This window comes from Engraulis encrasicolus, chromosome 14 (genome assembly GCF_034702125.1).
Source record: "Engraulis encrasicolus isolate BLACKSEA-1 chromosome 14, IST_EnEncr_1.0, whole genome shotgun sequence".
NCBI classification, from domain to species: domain Eukaryota; kingdom Metazoa; phylum Chordata; class Actinopteri; order Clupeiformes; family Engraulidae; genus Engraulis; species Engraulis encrasicolus.
Genome location: NC_085870.1, coordinates 29,699,231 through 29,715,253, shown reverse-complemented (window position 1 = coordinate 29,715,253; position 16,023 = coordinate 29,699,231). Strand labels below are relative to the sequence as shown.

The following is a 16,023-nucleotide window of genomic DNA, read 5'->3' as shown; positions in this document are numbered from 1 at the left end:
AGGTCGAACACCTGCTCTCTGTACTTTCAGCAGAGTTGATATTCACAAGAGTGGATACATTTAAGCTTTGAAGGGAAGTGTGTATGCCTTGGAATTACAATTGATATATTTAATACCCGGTGTTGAATAATAATGAAGGATGGAGTCTGCTGCAGTGCAACAACAGCCATCTCCAACTACCCTTCCTTCACTATCTGAAGGTCAGAAAATCCCAAATCACACCGGCTCCTCTCTGCCATAATTTGTCTTCAAATGCTTCACCGCACCACCTCCTGAAAGCCCAAATCCCTTCCACAGTGGTCTGTATTTACTTGGCTTACATACATACAAGGCCCTCTGACTGCAATAGTTTCATTTGGCTGTGATGGGTCTCGTATGAAGGTAATCGGAGAGGTCCTTTGTTGTCACACAGGCCTGTGCCTCAAGCTCTCAACACCCGTCTTCCCATGGACATGCAGGGCAGGGGGAGTTTCTGGCCAACAGTACACAAGAGATGCAGCCAGCACAAACATGAACAGGCAAATCGCTTGTTTCACAGGTAGGATTCTTATATCTATCATTGCAACATACTGTAACTTCACTATGTTGGTAACAATTATACAATTGCAGAGCCTTAAACTTTTGCCACTCGTATATTTAAGGTCTGAATCTTCTGTTTCAGTTTGGTGAGTACTTTTTTTTACTTCTATTATCATAATTGTACTGTGCCTGATATGTTAATGCTTTTATTGTTGCACAATGGGTTTCTGACTTAAATGTGTAGATATAAATGTATAGTTATAAAATGTTTGTTTTCTCTATTTTGCCCTAATCCAGTTGCCACTTCAAAGCTTGTGTGCTACTTCACTAATTGGTCACAGTACAGAGATGGGCCCGCCAGGTTTTTACCAGATAACGTGGACCCTACTCTCTGCACTCACCTTATTTTTGCCTTCGCCATTATAAGCTATGGCAATGAGCTAATTGCTTCAGACTGGAACGATGACGCACTTTACAGGTCCTTCAATGCACTGAAGACTAGGTCAGTCACAGTTATTGCCAAATTACTTGGTGAAATTTGTGGAGATGGTTTTGTATTAAAACAGGGAATGAAGATGTTTGTTTCTTGCTGTTTTACTCAGGAATACAAAACTAAAGACCTTGCTGTCTGTGAAAGGACAAGACAGAGATTCAGCTGAGTATGTCCACTGTGAATTCACTTTTGTGTTAAATATGTAATATCTAATACATATTATATTTTTCCTCAATTACAGTAAAGTGTATTTCTCCCTCAGTATTTTGCTAGGTTTTTAGTTAGGCTACAGCAGACGTGGGAAAACTCCGGCCCGGGGGCCATATGTCAGAGCCTTTGCAAGAAAGACAACTTTTAAATCCAAATTCAAACGGTTACTCAACATTCTTAAAATGCTACCTAAAACAAGAGTCTTGAGAATTTAAGATTTACCAAAGACATAGGCTTCATCTAAATCCATTTAATTACAATGTGCAGAAATATAATTGCTGCCAAGTTATGTCAGCGTACACGGTTTTATTATTGACACGGGTGAGTTGACTGTGGCATCCGGCCCTTCAGTCAATATTCTAAACCCAATGCGGCCCTCGGGCCAAAATAATTGCCCACCCCTGGGCTACAGGAATAATTACACTTTTCTTTAAAGTGGCTGCTTGTGGGAGGATATTTTGAAGCTATCATCAGAAAGGCCTCCATTGCCGTCTTTAGCCCTGATCACATGTAAATTAAAATTCATTTAAACATCTTTAAGTGTGACGAGATGCGCTATATTCTTTTACATATTTATTAATGTACTATCATTGTTTACCCATGTCACTTTATGTGACACCATGCCATGCCTTTTAATAGGGTGCACTAGGCTACTTCTGGTGTTGCCTAAATGTTCAGTGTGGAATGCTTGTATGTTCAGTGTGTCCTAAATGTTGTGAATGTTTGTATGAGTGGCGATCACTTGACTGCAAATCAAATCTACCTTTGGGTGCCAATAAAACTTATCAAATCTAATCTCATCTAAAACCTATATTATTCTTATTTATTATTTTTTTAATCACAGCAAATTCTCTCAAATGATGTCGTCGTCTGACACGCGGCAGCAGTTCATCCAGTCGGCCATCACGCTACTGAGGCACTATGGCTTTGACGGGCTGGACCTGGCCTGGCAAGGACCCGCGACTCAAGGGAGCCCTCCAGAGGACAAAAGAAGATTTACACTGCTCTGCAAGGTGCTTAACTATTGTCTGCTTAAAAAAACTGAAAATTTCAGTTATCTCAAACTTGTAGCTTCCCTCTGACTAGATTATATGATATTTGACTTGATCTTTGAGCATTAAATAGGCCTAGGATCGACTCATGTCGATTGTGTATATTTGCTGATGAGAAAGCAACTATGATTACATGCAAACTGCTGTGGTATCAAAGAGGAAATATTTCTAGTATGTGCCAAATATCGCTTCTTAGTAAATGTTTTTCACAGTATAACTATTCTTGTAGAAAAGCCACACTCTCCACTGCCATTCTTGTATTTTATTTTAGTGGATCAGCATGACACCACCCACTGCTAACCCACGTAAATAAAATACAGGAATTGTAGTCGAGAGTGCCGCTTTTAAGGAGTGTGCAAATCCGTTTGCTCCCACCCGAAGATCTTCAGTGAAAAAAAAAGTTTGGCATTGAGCGCACTTTCACAGTATTACATCATCTAAAAACACAAAGGCCTGTAGTGTGATCTATGACACAATATGTCTTCAGAAAAATGTGTCAAAATCTTGAGGCCAGACAAATGAGCCTCCAAGTTTTGGTCTACAATATGGATTCATACTTCATACACAATACAACATGTACATGGAATAAACCCTGCAGATTTCTAGCTGATGTCTAATGCCATGATCTGGCCATTTTCAGGAGCTTGAGGATGCCTTTGAAGATGAGAGCAGAGCCGGTGGCTTACAGAAACTAATGCTGACTGCTGCAGTGTCTGCCAACAGAAACACAGTCTACATCAGCTATGACGTCCCACAGATAACACAGTGAGTTCCCCTCTGCATCTCCCTCAAAGGCAGCTTCACTGCAACAACATACTACAAGTTGCATGCATACTGAAAGCACAAGTCCTACCAGGAAAGTCCTACTGTCATTGTGACACACAACACACCACAGCACACAGTGCACACGACGGCATTGCATTTATGCCTCAACCGCGCAAGTGAGGGTGCCCAACAGGTACCGGGGTGTAGGGCATAAGGGACTATGCTCAGAGTTTCTCTGTTATGGAGAAGGATGCCGGAGAGTGCTAATCTCTCCACAAACCCAACTGGCAGTGTTGGGAAACAAACCCTAGGACTAACACCATTACCACTTACCCATGACTATAACGAGATTCAGATTAGAAAATGAGGATTAGAATCGGGAAAAGCAGGAAAATGCAGGACAAGGCCAGAAAAAATGTGGAGATAAAGAGAAAGGAGACAGACGGTATGAACAGCTTGTCGCACCAACATGACTTTGACATTTCACAAAGACAAGGAAATACCGTAATCCCTATAGACAGACACACTCCTCCACACATAAAGGTCTTCAATGTGTGCGCCAGAGTGGTGGAAAACGGTCCATGGAAAAACCATCCTCTCTACCCCCCCTTTCGCCCTACTTTTCTTACACCTTCTGACCCTTACGATAATCGACCATGGTTTACTAAGGTTTTACCATGGTTTTCATGTAGTAACCATGGTATGTCATAGTTACTCTAAGTACTCTGAACCAACCATAGTATTACTATGACTGCCCCTACTTACTGAATGCCATGTTTGCAGGTACCTGGATTTCCTCAGCATCATGACATTTGGCTTCCATGGGAGTGAGGAACGCTTGACTAATCACCACAGTCCACTATACAGTGGTGAACATCAAACCGGAGAGAGCCGCTACTACAATGTTGTAGGTACACGTTTTCTCTCTTCACATGTGTTCTCCTGTCGGCCTGCCTGCCACTGTGTCTGTCTACTTTTCATTATTTACAAGGTTGACTCTGGGACTTAGGAATTATTTTCCCTGGCCTCCAGAACTCCGCCATGTTGTACTGGCAGGAGCGCGGTGCCCCTCCTGAGAAGCTGTTGCTGGGCTTCCCTACGTTTGGACACTCCTTCCTCCTCACCTCTGCAGACAGAGGGCTCGGGGCCCCTACCAGTGGCTTTGCTGCAGCTGGGCCCTACACACAACAGATGGGCGTCTGGTCTCATTATGAGGTGAGGCAATATGGCAACTACCATAATTATTAGGGGTGTAAATAATAATCGATATGTCTCGATGCATCCATCCAACAGCTGACGATCGAACCGAATTGCATCGTAACGTGGTCAAGTATAAAAAATAATCGAATTGTTGGCCCCTGCCCAATGCCCTATAGTCCAGTCGTGATCCCCATAGGCCCCTATACTGAACCCAGAAATGTTGAGTACCCTAAAGTTTTATTGCAGAAATGTCATCTATAGGTCAAATGAAGGGGATTTAGCTTGGTTGCCCAAAGTTGCACTTTGGGCAATTTGCATAATTAGCATAAATATATCGTTAAGGTAAGACTATTATAGGTGAATAGGCAAAAAAACTTAAATCATAGATATCACCTTGAAACTTTCTCAGTTGATTACTGATGATAAGAGAAGAAAAAAATGTATTGGATGTTTTTTGTATTTTGATGTTTAGATATGCAAATGAGGGCATGGATCGTCAATTATTCACTAATTTGCATACACATGAAATCAGCTTTGCATGGTAAAACCAGACTCCAAATTATTTTTCTGTGGATAAAATATGTATATTTCAGGATTGAGTTAGTGAAAACCTTTCCAGGACCCTGGTCAAGAGACAGTTTTGACAGGTACCGTAGATGGATGAATTAGGTGTTTCATGCTAAACAGCTGTAGCCTGCATGTAGGCCTACACACAGTGAACAAATTCAAAAGAGCTATGTATACAAACATCATACAATAGTCTCAATTAATCATTTATCAATTCATTGTGATGACACAAATCAATAATATGCATCCCTCACAACACCATTTAAAAAGTTTTGGGGGGACCTTATCTTACTACACAACAAAAATAAATCATTCATAGTTCATAAGGATGAATACCAAGAAGATAATGAGGCTGAAGAGAGTGTCAAAATAGATTATGGAGATGGTGAAGGCTTTGTGGTCATCAAGACTATACTGTACTGTAGTGTAATGAACTGTAAAATACTGTACTATACTGCAATGTACTCTGCTGCACTGTACTCTGCTCTTCTGTACTGTACTGTACTGCACTGTACTATACCATACTGTATTCTACTCTAGTGTACCGTACTGTACTATACTCTACTGTACTCTTCTCTAGTGTACTGTACTGCAATGTACTCTGCTGCACGGTACTGTACTGTACTGTACTGTACTGCACTGTAATATACCATATTGTATTCTACTCTAGTGTACCATACTGTACTGCACTGTACTCTAGTGTACTGTACTGTACTGTACTGTACTGTACTGCAATGTACTCTACTCTACTCTACTGTACTCTACTGTACTGTACTGTACTCTACTGTACTGCACTGTACTCTACTCTACTGTACTGTAACGGTAATACAACACAAGTAGGCTACTAGGTGAGGACTTGTTTGCAAATTCTGAAAAAAGAAATCCATTTACTTCTGTCTACTTACTGAACACCTACTTAGAAATAATTTTCTTTATTTCATTTCAACTGAAAATATACATTGAGTAAATCATAATGCCATTCTTAAAAAATGACTCAGATGCACTCTCTTTATGCACAATACTACCTGGGAAGATGTAGAATTTGGTGATGTTATGGGTTATTCACACACATGGAGAGGTCTTGTCCCCTACTCTATCTCATGCAAATAAAAATATCTATGTTATGGAAATTAAAGGATGGAGAAGCTGCTACCTTGGACACCTTGTTGCACTGACATCTCCCCATTCAGTATGCTGCTGAGTGAGCATTCGCATCAGTCTATTCTCACCTTAGTTTTAGTGTGGGAAATACTCATTTTAATTCAGGCCAAGTATGAATCTTCTCAAATTGTTCACAATGTTACATTTGCTGTCAAGCATGTAAGCACAGAATCACTCATATGCCATGTTAGAACGTTTTTTTCAGAGGGCTCCTAGGTTAGAATTACTACATATACCCTAAAGAAACACCATGCAAAGTCTGGTGCTTTTGTCACTTCCGTAACGGTAAAACCCTTAACAGACTCCACTATAATCTATCCATGTCAAAACATCTTCTGGACCAGGTTCCTCAGAGGCTTTTCACTAATTCAACCCTGCAATATATAAATTTTACCCACAGAAAAATAGTTTTGAGTCTGGTTTTACCATGCAAAGCTGATTTCATGTGTATGCAAATTAGTGCATAATTAATGATGCACGCCCTCATTTGCATAACTAAACATCAAAATACAAAAAACATCCAATACATTTTTTTCTTCTCTTATTGTCAGTAATCAACTGAGAAAGTTTCAAGGTGATATCTACGATTTAATTTTTCAAGCCTATTCACCAGTTGTAGTTCTTACCTTAACAATATATTTATGCTAATTATGCAAATTGCCCAGAGTGCAACTTTGGGCAACCAAGCTAAATCCCCTTCATTTGACCTATAGATGACATTTCTGCAATAAAACGTTAGGGTACTCAACATTTCTGGGTTCATGAAATCACGACTAGACTACTAGCTCCATAACATAATACACTCACCTGCCACTTTATTAGGAACACCTCTCTAGTGCTGGGTTAGACCCCTTTTGCCTTCAGAACTGCCTCAAAAAATCGATATTGAATCGTATTGTCATGGAGGCTGTGATTTACACCCCTAAAAATTATATTATATTATATTGTATTATATTATATTATGCTGTTGTTGATATTGATATATTATTACATAATATTATACATTATAAAATATGATGTGATCTAAGATGTTTTTTTTTCACGTTTTTTCCCCCTCCAGATTTGTTACTTCCTTCAGGGTGCGTCAGTGGAGTGGATTGATCAACAGAAAGTTCCATTTGCAGTGAAGGGACATGGCTGGGTGGGCTTTGACAACCAGACCAGCTACCATCACAAGGTAACCATCCTATCGTATGTTTGTCTTCTTGATTACATACTGTATCCCACTATCTAAATGTATTACATGAGACATGCACAATCCTTTCTGTGTTCTAGGTCCAATACTTACTTGCAAATAAATTGGGTGGAGCTGTTGTATGGAGCCTTGACCTTGACGACTTCTCTGGTGAATTCTGCAGTCAGGGAAGATCCCCATTAATTCGATATCTGAAAAGTCAACTAGAAAATGGTAAGACCCATCAGTATATGAGAATACGAGATGTTTAACCTGCTGCATTTTCCACCTTTAGTAATGAAAAACATGGCGATGTCTCAAAGAAAATGTTTTAAAACAGTGCAGTACTTTATTGCATGTGTGTGTGTGTGTGTGTGTGTGTGTGTGTGTGTGTGTGTGTGTGTGTGTGTGTGTGTGTGTGTTAATGCCGATGTCTTATTTATATGTTTATATGTTTAGTTTACACCGCACATTAGGCACTGGTCAAATGCAATTTCAAACTTCTGTGTTAACCCTGCTACATAGATTTTTGACAATAAAGTACTGTATACACTTGACTTGATTTGACCAGTTTCTGGACCTACTTTTTACATAGGGGTACTTTGTTGACATTTTTTTGAGTTGTTGAATTGACATTTTAAGCAACATGTCTCACACAGGAGAGCAGTTACAAACCACAACAACCAAAGAGCCTGCAGTGACCACGCAGACTGTTACAAATCAGACCAGCATTGCATCTACCTCCAACAGGACCTCCAACATCACCACCACCAGCAGCAGCTACAACACCACCCTCCCAGAGGGGACCTCCACAACACCCATGCCAACACATCCAGTCCCATGTGAGCCCTTTGTTGTTCCTGTGTACACCAACACCTTCTGCAGTGACAAACCGGATGGATTCTACATGGACTCATCAGGCAACTTCTCATCATCCATCCTGCAATGTTCTGATGGCGTCACGCATATCGCATGGTGCCCCAACAATCATAACAAAGCAAGACTGAACACTCCTGCCATGGAAATAACCCTTGTGATGGTGATGATTTCATCTTTATGGATAAGCGTCTGGGCAAATGGATAAGTAATTGGAATTTACAGTGACTGAACAACAAGCACAGTGGATATGAAAAAGCTCAATATGAAAATCATATGAATATAATAATAATGTAATTGTATGATTATACAGAGGAATATTTGTGAATATAGGCATATTTGATTGGACAGGAAAACAGGCAAGGGCTGAACCCAGTAATGTGGGGATGGACCTAATATTATATTTGGGGCAATTGGCAAATTGATGAATTTGTATAGAAAATAACACGTGCCTGTAAGAATTTGCAAGTTGCATACAGCCAAATGTGGAGACAACATCTGTGGTTGATTTTTTTTGTTATTGTGTATGAATGTTCCCATAAAAATGTGAAGGAATTTGCTGTGAGCTCATTCGAATTTGAGGCAATCCATTCAACTCAGAGATGCACTTTAAAGTGAGACAAAAATGGTCAGACAGGGATATAACATAGCCTACTGTATGTAGTAGGTAACACTTTACAATAAGGTTACATGAGTCATGACAGAATATTGTTTGAAGTAATGTCTGATCCATCATGACTCATGTAACCTTATTGTAAAGTGTACTGTACAGTACTGTATATATATTTCTATAATCACGTATACTTTCTAACATTTCACAAAGGTGATGAATGCTTCCCTTACCTCACAGACACATGCAGTTTAGGGAACACAAGCCACACAACAAACAATCGTCATTCGCGTTGGCGTGCACGGCCAGTCCTGTTCACTAAGCAGAAAGACGTCAATCGTCTTGCTGCCATTCCACCACGCTCTTGTGTGAATCTGGCCAAAGAGCAACATCAGCCAACGCCTCACGAAGACTGGAGAGAGGAGGAGAGAGATGGAAGGAAGCAGTGTTAATTTCGTCAACCACGACGATGACGAAAATATTTCGTCAACGCCCCTTTTTCCCTTGACGATGACGAGACGATGACGCACTAAAAATTGCCTCAAGCAAATCAAAATATGACGAAAATAAAAAAATATTTTCGTCAAGGAGACTAAGACGAGACGAAATTTACACGCCATGGACGAATGGACATTAAAATATATAATTATTTATAATTAATTTGTTATTTGTAATTGTAATATAGGCCTAAGTGTCTTCATAGGTGATTGCGCGCTCACGCTGTGATGCCTCGCTTGTCTCTGCTGGCAGCCAGTGCATGGCGTGACTCAGTCAGTAGTTCTGTAGCCTAGTAGCTGAGTGAGTCCATTTAAGTTGAGTTTAGGTCCTAAAACATTCCCAGAGAAAGAGCAAAAATAGCCAACGTTGAGGGAAGTGTTCATTTTGAAACATGTTCAACAACCCTCTTCTGAGATATATTGTAGTATTGTAGTAACATTCTAGAATCTCTCTGCCCTCTTGTCCATGACGAAGACATGTGTTTCTGCAGTAGGTAATGACAGTCGCGCCAATCCTCCTCTGATACTGTCATTCCTCCTCGAGCTTCCACTATTCTCCTTTTCACTTAGGCTGTCTTAGCCCGGCGTTCGTTGTCTGATCTTTTTTTGTAATGTTTGCTATATTTGCTGTTTAACCATATGAGTAGGCAGTTCGCAAGCAAATCATGAAGGTCGGATTTGTGAATTTATTTATATCAGTCACCGCGGGAGTGCTCGCCAGCAGGGGGAAAGTTGGCCTGTCTAAAGTAACAAAGGCACGGCGACTGTAGCCTATGGCAAGCGGAATTATCATTTATTAGCTATGCTCGAATATCCGCAATTGTCATTGTAGATATCAACAACGTCATTCTGGATATCTACAATTGTATTTTGGATAGTCGTGATAGCCATTGGAGATATCTGAAACGTCATTTCGACTATTCAAAATGATAGTTATAGATATCTACAATTGTATTTTGACTAGGCGAAACTGAGTTACAGATATCTGCAATGACGTCATTGAAAACGACATTCAACTCGTCACATATCTCAAATAACAATTATGGATATCTGTAATTCAGTTTTGACTAGGCAGAATGAAAGTTAAAGATATCTCAAACGTCATTTTGAATAGTGTAAAATACCCTCCTTGACGTAGTAAGACTCTGCCATGACCCGCCCCCTCCGAATTCTGATTGGTTAGCCACTTAGTTCCACGTTTTAGCCGGATATGTAATTCACGCTCCCTTGTTGATGTGTTTACTGGCGGTGCATTTGAACAAGCTACGACGAAAAGCACTATTTAAAGATAACTACTATGGTAATAAACAGATTATAGTCTGATACGATTTCTTAAAATGTTTAACATGTATCCGATTTGTGTTGTTTCCCTCTCCATGCTGGTTAATGGCTCCATTAGACTCGTTGTTACAAACAAAATACGTGATACAGACGCCTTTTCTGTCTGTCAAATCTCGCCCTTCACGCTGTCTTGTATTTTACACTGAATTCGCTCTGAATTAATATCAGCCAACATACTAAATGCTGCTTAAATTTCGATTCGACTGGTAGAAAAGACCTTACAAGCCAGTTTTGCCTACTAGCCATTTGGGCTAGTGATGCAAAAAGTTATGAGCCCTGCCTGCTAATATTACCAGAGAGGTGCTATAGAGGTAAAGGGCTATGATATTACACTGCCAAAAAACTACTGCCTCCAGAAATATTTCAACCAAAGGTTGTTTGGCTTACTTACCATCAGTTTTGGGCAAGTTACCGAAGAAGTGTAATGCATCAGTGATTATTACTGTACTTTCAAAGCAGTCCCTTAGGCTACATAACATTAATTTTAATGTAAGGCATTACCCTTAACACACCATCATGAAGGGGGGGTAATTAAATGAAAGCAGACATGAAAAGCAAGAGGCAAGATCAAGATGGAAACAAAAAAGATGGCATAACAACGTTTTATTATGGAATAGAAAATACTTTGTCATACCAGCATGAACATTGCCTTTGGTCTCACTGAATACAAACACAAATAGACAAAAACAGGCGAACAAATCGCTGCATCCAACCCCCTCCCAGCACACAAATACAAATCAGTCAGTAGTTCCAGACCCTACACCTCTAGCTTTCCCATTGCTTGTTTACCATGGTATAAAATAATGTTTATAGATGTTTCTCCTTGCAATGATGTGCCTACCTGATGGCAGCAGTTCAAATTTAGAGGGAAGAGGATGGGTAGAATCATCTAAAATGCTCAGTCTTTTCCTGTCAACTGTATCCTGTATAGACTGCCCAGTGGCTTGTGAGTTCCTCATATAATATTTCCTTTCCTACCACTCTGGACAGCCTGTTCTTAAGTAAGGTGAGGTGGCCATACCAAACAGAACTGTTATCGGTAAGGCCACTCTCTATTAGGCTTACATATGTCCTCTCCAAGATGTTGCAGTTTACTCCAAAGCCGTTCAGCTTCTCGATTAAGAACAACTTTTGATTGGCCTTTTCGCATATGGCATCAACATTATCTGCAAAGTTAAGCTTGCAGTCAATATATTTATGGGCAGTCATGGGTAAGCGGTGAGGGCGTCACACTTGTAGCCCAAAGGCTGCCGGTATGACTCCCAACCTGCCAGGTTTGTGGGGGACTAATTAACAGTGCTCTCCCCCATCCTCCTCCGTGACTGAGGTACCCTGAGCATGGTACCATCCCGCCGCACTGCTCCCTTGGGCCGCCATTGGGGGCTGCCCCCGTGCATGGGTGAGACATAAAATGCAATTTTGTTGTGTATAGATCACTGAACACAGTAAACATTAAACAAGAATGACCCAAGCAAACGTGAAATGCAGTGTTCCAGTGGTTATTTCATTTGTTAGAAAAATGCCATAAAACCTGCATGAGCCTGTGTGAAAAAGTAAATTGTTAAATGAGAAGGTATCTGTGATTAATCTAAATCATTTTGGATAGCAGAGTTATATTTCACAGCTGCCCAAGTCTGACTACTACCTGGCCTTTCAAACCAAGAGATAATTCATATCGAACCCATGACATCACACTGTGAATCATCGACATTCGGGAGCAGGTTGTAATAAAAATAATTTACATGTCTCAGACTGTAAAAGGTTCTTCAGTTATTTCTTAAATCATTGGGTCATCTGCAAACCATGGTGAGAGCCATTATCCATAAATGGAGAATACATGATGTAATGGTGAACATTTTGGCTGTCACACTAAAATTATCCCAAGACAGTGACTGTGGATCCAAGAGTTTAGAAAGGAACACAGAATAATATCTTACCAATGGGAGGTGTTAATTACCGCATGAAATGGAAGTGTTCATGACTCAACAATAAGAAAGAGACTAGGTAAACATTGCAAGCATGTCAGAGTTCAACGGCCAAAGTCACCTCTGACAAGGAGAGTATCAAGACTTGTCTCACATTTGCTACAAAAAAAAAAAAAAAAACATTGACAATGCATACAAAGCTTCTGAGAAAATATAAATTAATCACTGAGAAACTGCATTTTATGCTTACTTGGGTCATGGGTAATGTTTATATTAGTGTGGTTATCTGAAAATGTTAAGTGTGCCAAATGTGCAAAAAAGTAAACAAAATCAGTAGGGGAGGTAAAAACATACACATGGCACTATATACATGTATATAATACTCATGTAGAGCATCAATAAAACATGTCCTGTTTCAAAGAAGAGGGCGCTTATCCTGCCGATTGATGAGGCAGGGGGCTAAAGCCTACCCCCCTTCACAGGATGGGGACAAACTGGTGACAGTGGCGAGGGTTGTAGAGAAGGTGCCACGGCTGAAGCAGAGACCCATTGCATCCTCTCCTCACAGGACAGGGACCAACCCTCGATGGAGTCTGAAGGGGAGGAGGTGGGGTGTCGACGCCAGCATACTCTAGTCAGCAAAACAGTAGAGATAGACAGAGAGGTTTTAAATGAGTGTGCGCAGGCAAAGTGAGTATACCCAAAAACTTAAGCTAGGTTGTGGAGTCCATCAGTAGGGGTTTGAATTTAGAAGTTTACTACCCAATGATCTTGTGTAAATACACACACAATACATTACACTTAGTTGACACTTTTATCTAAAGTGACTTATTCACAGGGTATTGGTTACAGTCCCTGGAACCATTTGGGGCCAGGTGCCTTGCTCAAGGGCAGTTCAGTCATGCATGGAGGTGAAGGGAGAGGTAAGGGTGGGACTTGTTTCAGCAACCTTCTGATCTTAAGTGCTAGTTGGCCATAAGACCACATCCTTAACCATTTAGCAATGTCTGCCCACACCTATAGAATGCAATTTTTTTGTACACTTGAATCACACAAGTCGAACCGTGCAGGGACACCTCCGTCACACACACACATTACAATGTCATGTTCCAACGGGTACAGAATACAGTTAACAGTGTGTTTTGCTTTCATTTTCTGTGCACATACCTAGTCCTCCGGCACATTCATGTTGACACCTGCACAGCATCCTCCCACAATCACTGTTACAAAGCCACCTGAAAAACATATGGCATATTATTTTAGGAGTAATCATGTAATCAATTCTTTTTAGTGAAATATGTAGACCAGGGTTTCCCAAACTGGGGTGCGCGGCCTTCCATAAGGGAGTGCACAAAATGAATAGAGTACAGTAATGGTGGATATGTGTGTGTTTTAAACAGCATTAATGAATAAGTAGTAGGTTTTTTTAACTGTATAGTGAATTGTATGCTGGAAGGGTCCATTGGAAGTGCAATTCATAGTGTAATTTATATTGTCATGTAACAAGTTCCATTGTAATGACGGCAGAAAAATATTGGGTCTATTGGGAATGAGGATTCTCCAAAATGACTCTGCATAATGTGCAGTGATTTGCTAACCCATAGTGCAAACACGCTTAGGCCGAGGGTGAGCAAACCACATTAAAATATACAAGGGGGTGCACAGGGAATAAAGTTTGGAAACTGCTGAATTGTAGACTAAATCAACAAATAATTTCAGGAGTGGGGAGATATAATAGAGAGAGAACAGTTTAAGAGTTCATCCATACGTGTCATTGCTTTGTTAAAATGCGATCATACTCGCAATACTGTGTTAATGTAAGAATCATGTTATACAAGCCAGTGCAGGTGGAGTGGCGTGCATATGGCAAGTTCTGGAAGGCATGACTGTCTCGGTTGTCTGATTATAACCAGACCTAATCACAACTTAAAAAAGGTCTGCAGACCTGCCTACTGTAAATCCAGTAGGGGGGTGTGTGTTTTACGATTGCAATGGCTGTTTATTGGGCATACGTAGCCATAGCCAATCGTGTCAGTCGTATCTATTCCAACAAACATCCATCGCCTTTCCACGTCTCCCAGCTCTCCAATTGTAGAGAGACAGTGGTCTGGTACCCTCGCTGAGGATAAACTCCATGCCGTCTTTCGGATGGGAATGATTGTGCAAAGCAGAATGGGATTTCCCAAGTTACTGTCTCAGTTCTGTGAGATGCAAATTGCTGAGACGCTTTTCATAGGCAAGAAGAGGCATTCAGGTTAGAAATCAGTCAATTAATGTGATTTTGTTTTAGTGAAGCCTTACCATTTGGTTAGTGTTGAGATGAATGGTGCATAGAGACGTGGAGCCTTGGGCACTGGATATAATCATTGGAGCTGAAGAGGACTTGACAGTGCTTGTCCTCATCATGTCCTCGTCGCCTAACTTTGAAAATGAAACAAAAATGCATGCTTGTCATTTTATCCCAGGTTAAGTATGAATGCACTGCAGAAGCAAATCAACATTGTACTGCTTCTACAACACTAGGCTACAGTACCATTATTATTCAGTCAAACTCTGTGGGCAGGGCAACATCATGATCAGACCTCTGCCACAGTAAATGAGACACCAGCCTATCAGTAATTTTAAAAATCTTGGGTTGCAGCTGACGTCATAGTGCTGCCCCCTGGTGGTGATCTACCGCTGCTGGTGGACAACCTGGGCTTGGAGCCATTGAAACCCATTCAAAACTTCATTTTTTCGATCTGACACAGAATATTTTTAATCAGACCTAAAGACACACCATGGATTTTGTTTAAAAGCTGAGAACCTCAGCTTTCCATAACTGAAAGCGGTATTTTCCTAGCATCTACCAATCCGAAGGTAGCCTACTTTATGTGCGGGGTTACCTTTCTAAAGATAGCGTTTTGTTTCCTTGGAAACGGAGCGGAGATGAAGCAAGACCAATGAGCCAGACAGACTGACGAAGCGATAAATGTATGTCATTTGATTCGGTTTTGCATTATTATGGATGAATTTCTAATCTTGACATTCTAATGGACAATCTGTACGAGTTTCAAAATGCGTTTTTATGTAACATGGGAGTAAAATGTGTTAACAGTACGCCCGTCTGGGATTTGTTAGCTAGTCCGCTAGTTAGCTATATAGCAAGTAAGTAATATATATTAGACTCGATCTGTCTCAATGGCCCAAGCATAAACAAAGAAACACCAGGATGTGGATGTTTAATATCAGCAATTTGTCAAAGCAAAACATTCTGAAAATATTCACAGAACCAGTTCATCTTATCCACAGCCTTGAGTGTCGGCAAATCTTTCCACTTTTGACATGATGTAGTGTAGAGACCTAGCACTTGCTAGCTAACTAGCGGGCCAGCTAGTTTAACAAATCCCAGACGGGATGTAAACACATTTACTCCCATATCACATAAAAACACATTATGAAATTCGCATAGATTGTCCATTAACATGTCAAGATTAGAAATACATCCACAATACTGCAAAACCGAGTCAAATAGCGTGTGCGTAACACATAAACCTCGCCCGTTTCCAAGGAAACAAAACGCTATCTTTAGAAAAGTAATTCCGCACATAAAGTAGGCTACCTTCGGATTGGTAGATGCTAGGAAAATACCAC

At 40.5% G+C, this 16,023-nt stretch overlaps 1 protein-coding gene and 1 long non-coding RNA gene across 4 annotated transcripts; one reads left to right on the top strand and one right to left on the bottom strand.

Annotated features, from left to right (window-relative positions):
- Window positions 1-139: 139 nt before the first annotated feature.
- On the top strand, window positions 140-7,987 carry LOC134463450 (acidic mammalian chitinase-like). Its single transcript, XM_063216647.1, has 10 exons — window positions 140-200; window positions 817-1,021; window positions 1,122-1,178; window positions 2,067-2,235; window positions 2,915-3,039; window positions 3,823-3,946; window positions 4,072-4,254; window positions 7,028-7,144; window positions 7,243-7,388; window positions 7,801-7,987. Exons 1-10 carry the CDS (start codon window positions 140-142, stop codon window positions 7,985-7,987), a joined length of 1,374 nt encoding a protein of 457 aa, XP_063072717.1.
- Window positions 7,988-11,870: 3,883 nt separating this feature from the next.
- On the bottom strand, window positions 11,871-15,405 carry LOC134463238 (uncharacterized). 3 transcript variants are annotated; one of them, XR_010037690.1, is made up of 4 exons: window positions 15,276-15,405; window positions 14,692-14,811; window positions 13,558-13,625; window positions 11,871-13,021 (listed from the first exon to the last, which is right to left on the bottom strand). It is a non-coding gene; the product is annotated as an uncharacterized LOC134463238 (long non-coding RNA). The 3 variants fall into 3 exon arrangements; XR_010037689.1 differs by lacking the exon at window positions 15,276-15,405 and adding an exon at window positions 14,924-15,093; XR_010037687.1 differs by lacking the exon at window positions 15,276-15,405 and having other exon boundaries at window positions 14,692-15,093.
- Window positions 15,406-16,023: the final 618 nt, after the last annotated feature.

Coding starts and splice junctions, on each gene's coding strand:
- LOC134463450 (XM_063216647.1), top strand. CDS start 140: ATGGAGTCTGCTGCAGTGCAACAACAGCCATCTCCAACTACCCTTCCT. Junction 4,255..7,027: donor GCGTCTGGTCTCATTATGAG/GTGAGGCAATAT, acceptor TTCCCCCTCCAG/ATTTGTTACTTCCTTCAGGG. Junction 7,145..7,242: donor AGACCAGCTACCATCACAAG/GTAACCATCCTA, acceptor TCTGTGTTCTAG/GTCCAATACTTACTTGCAAA.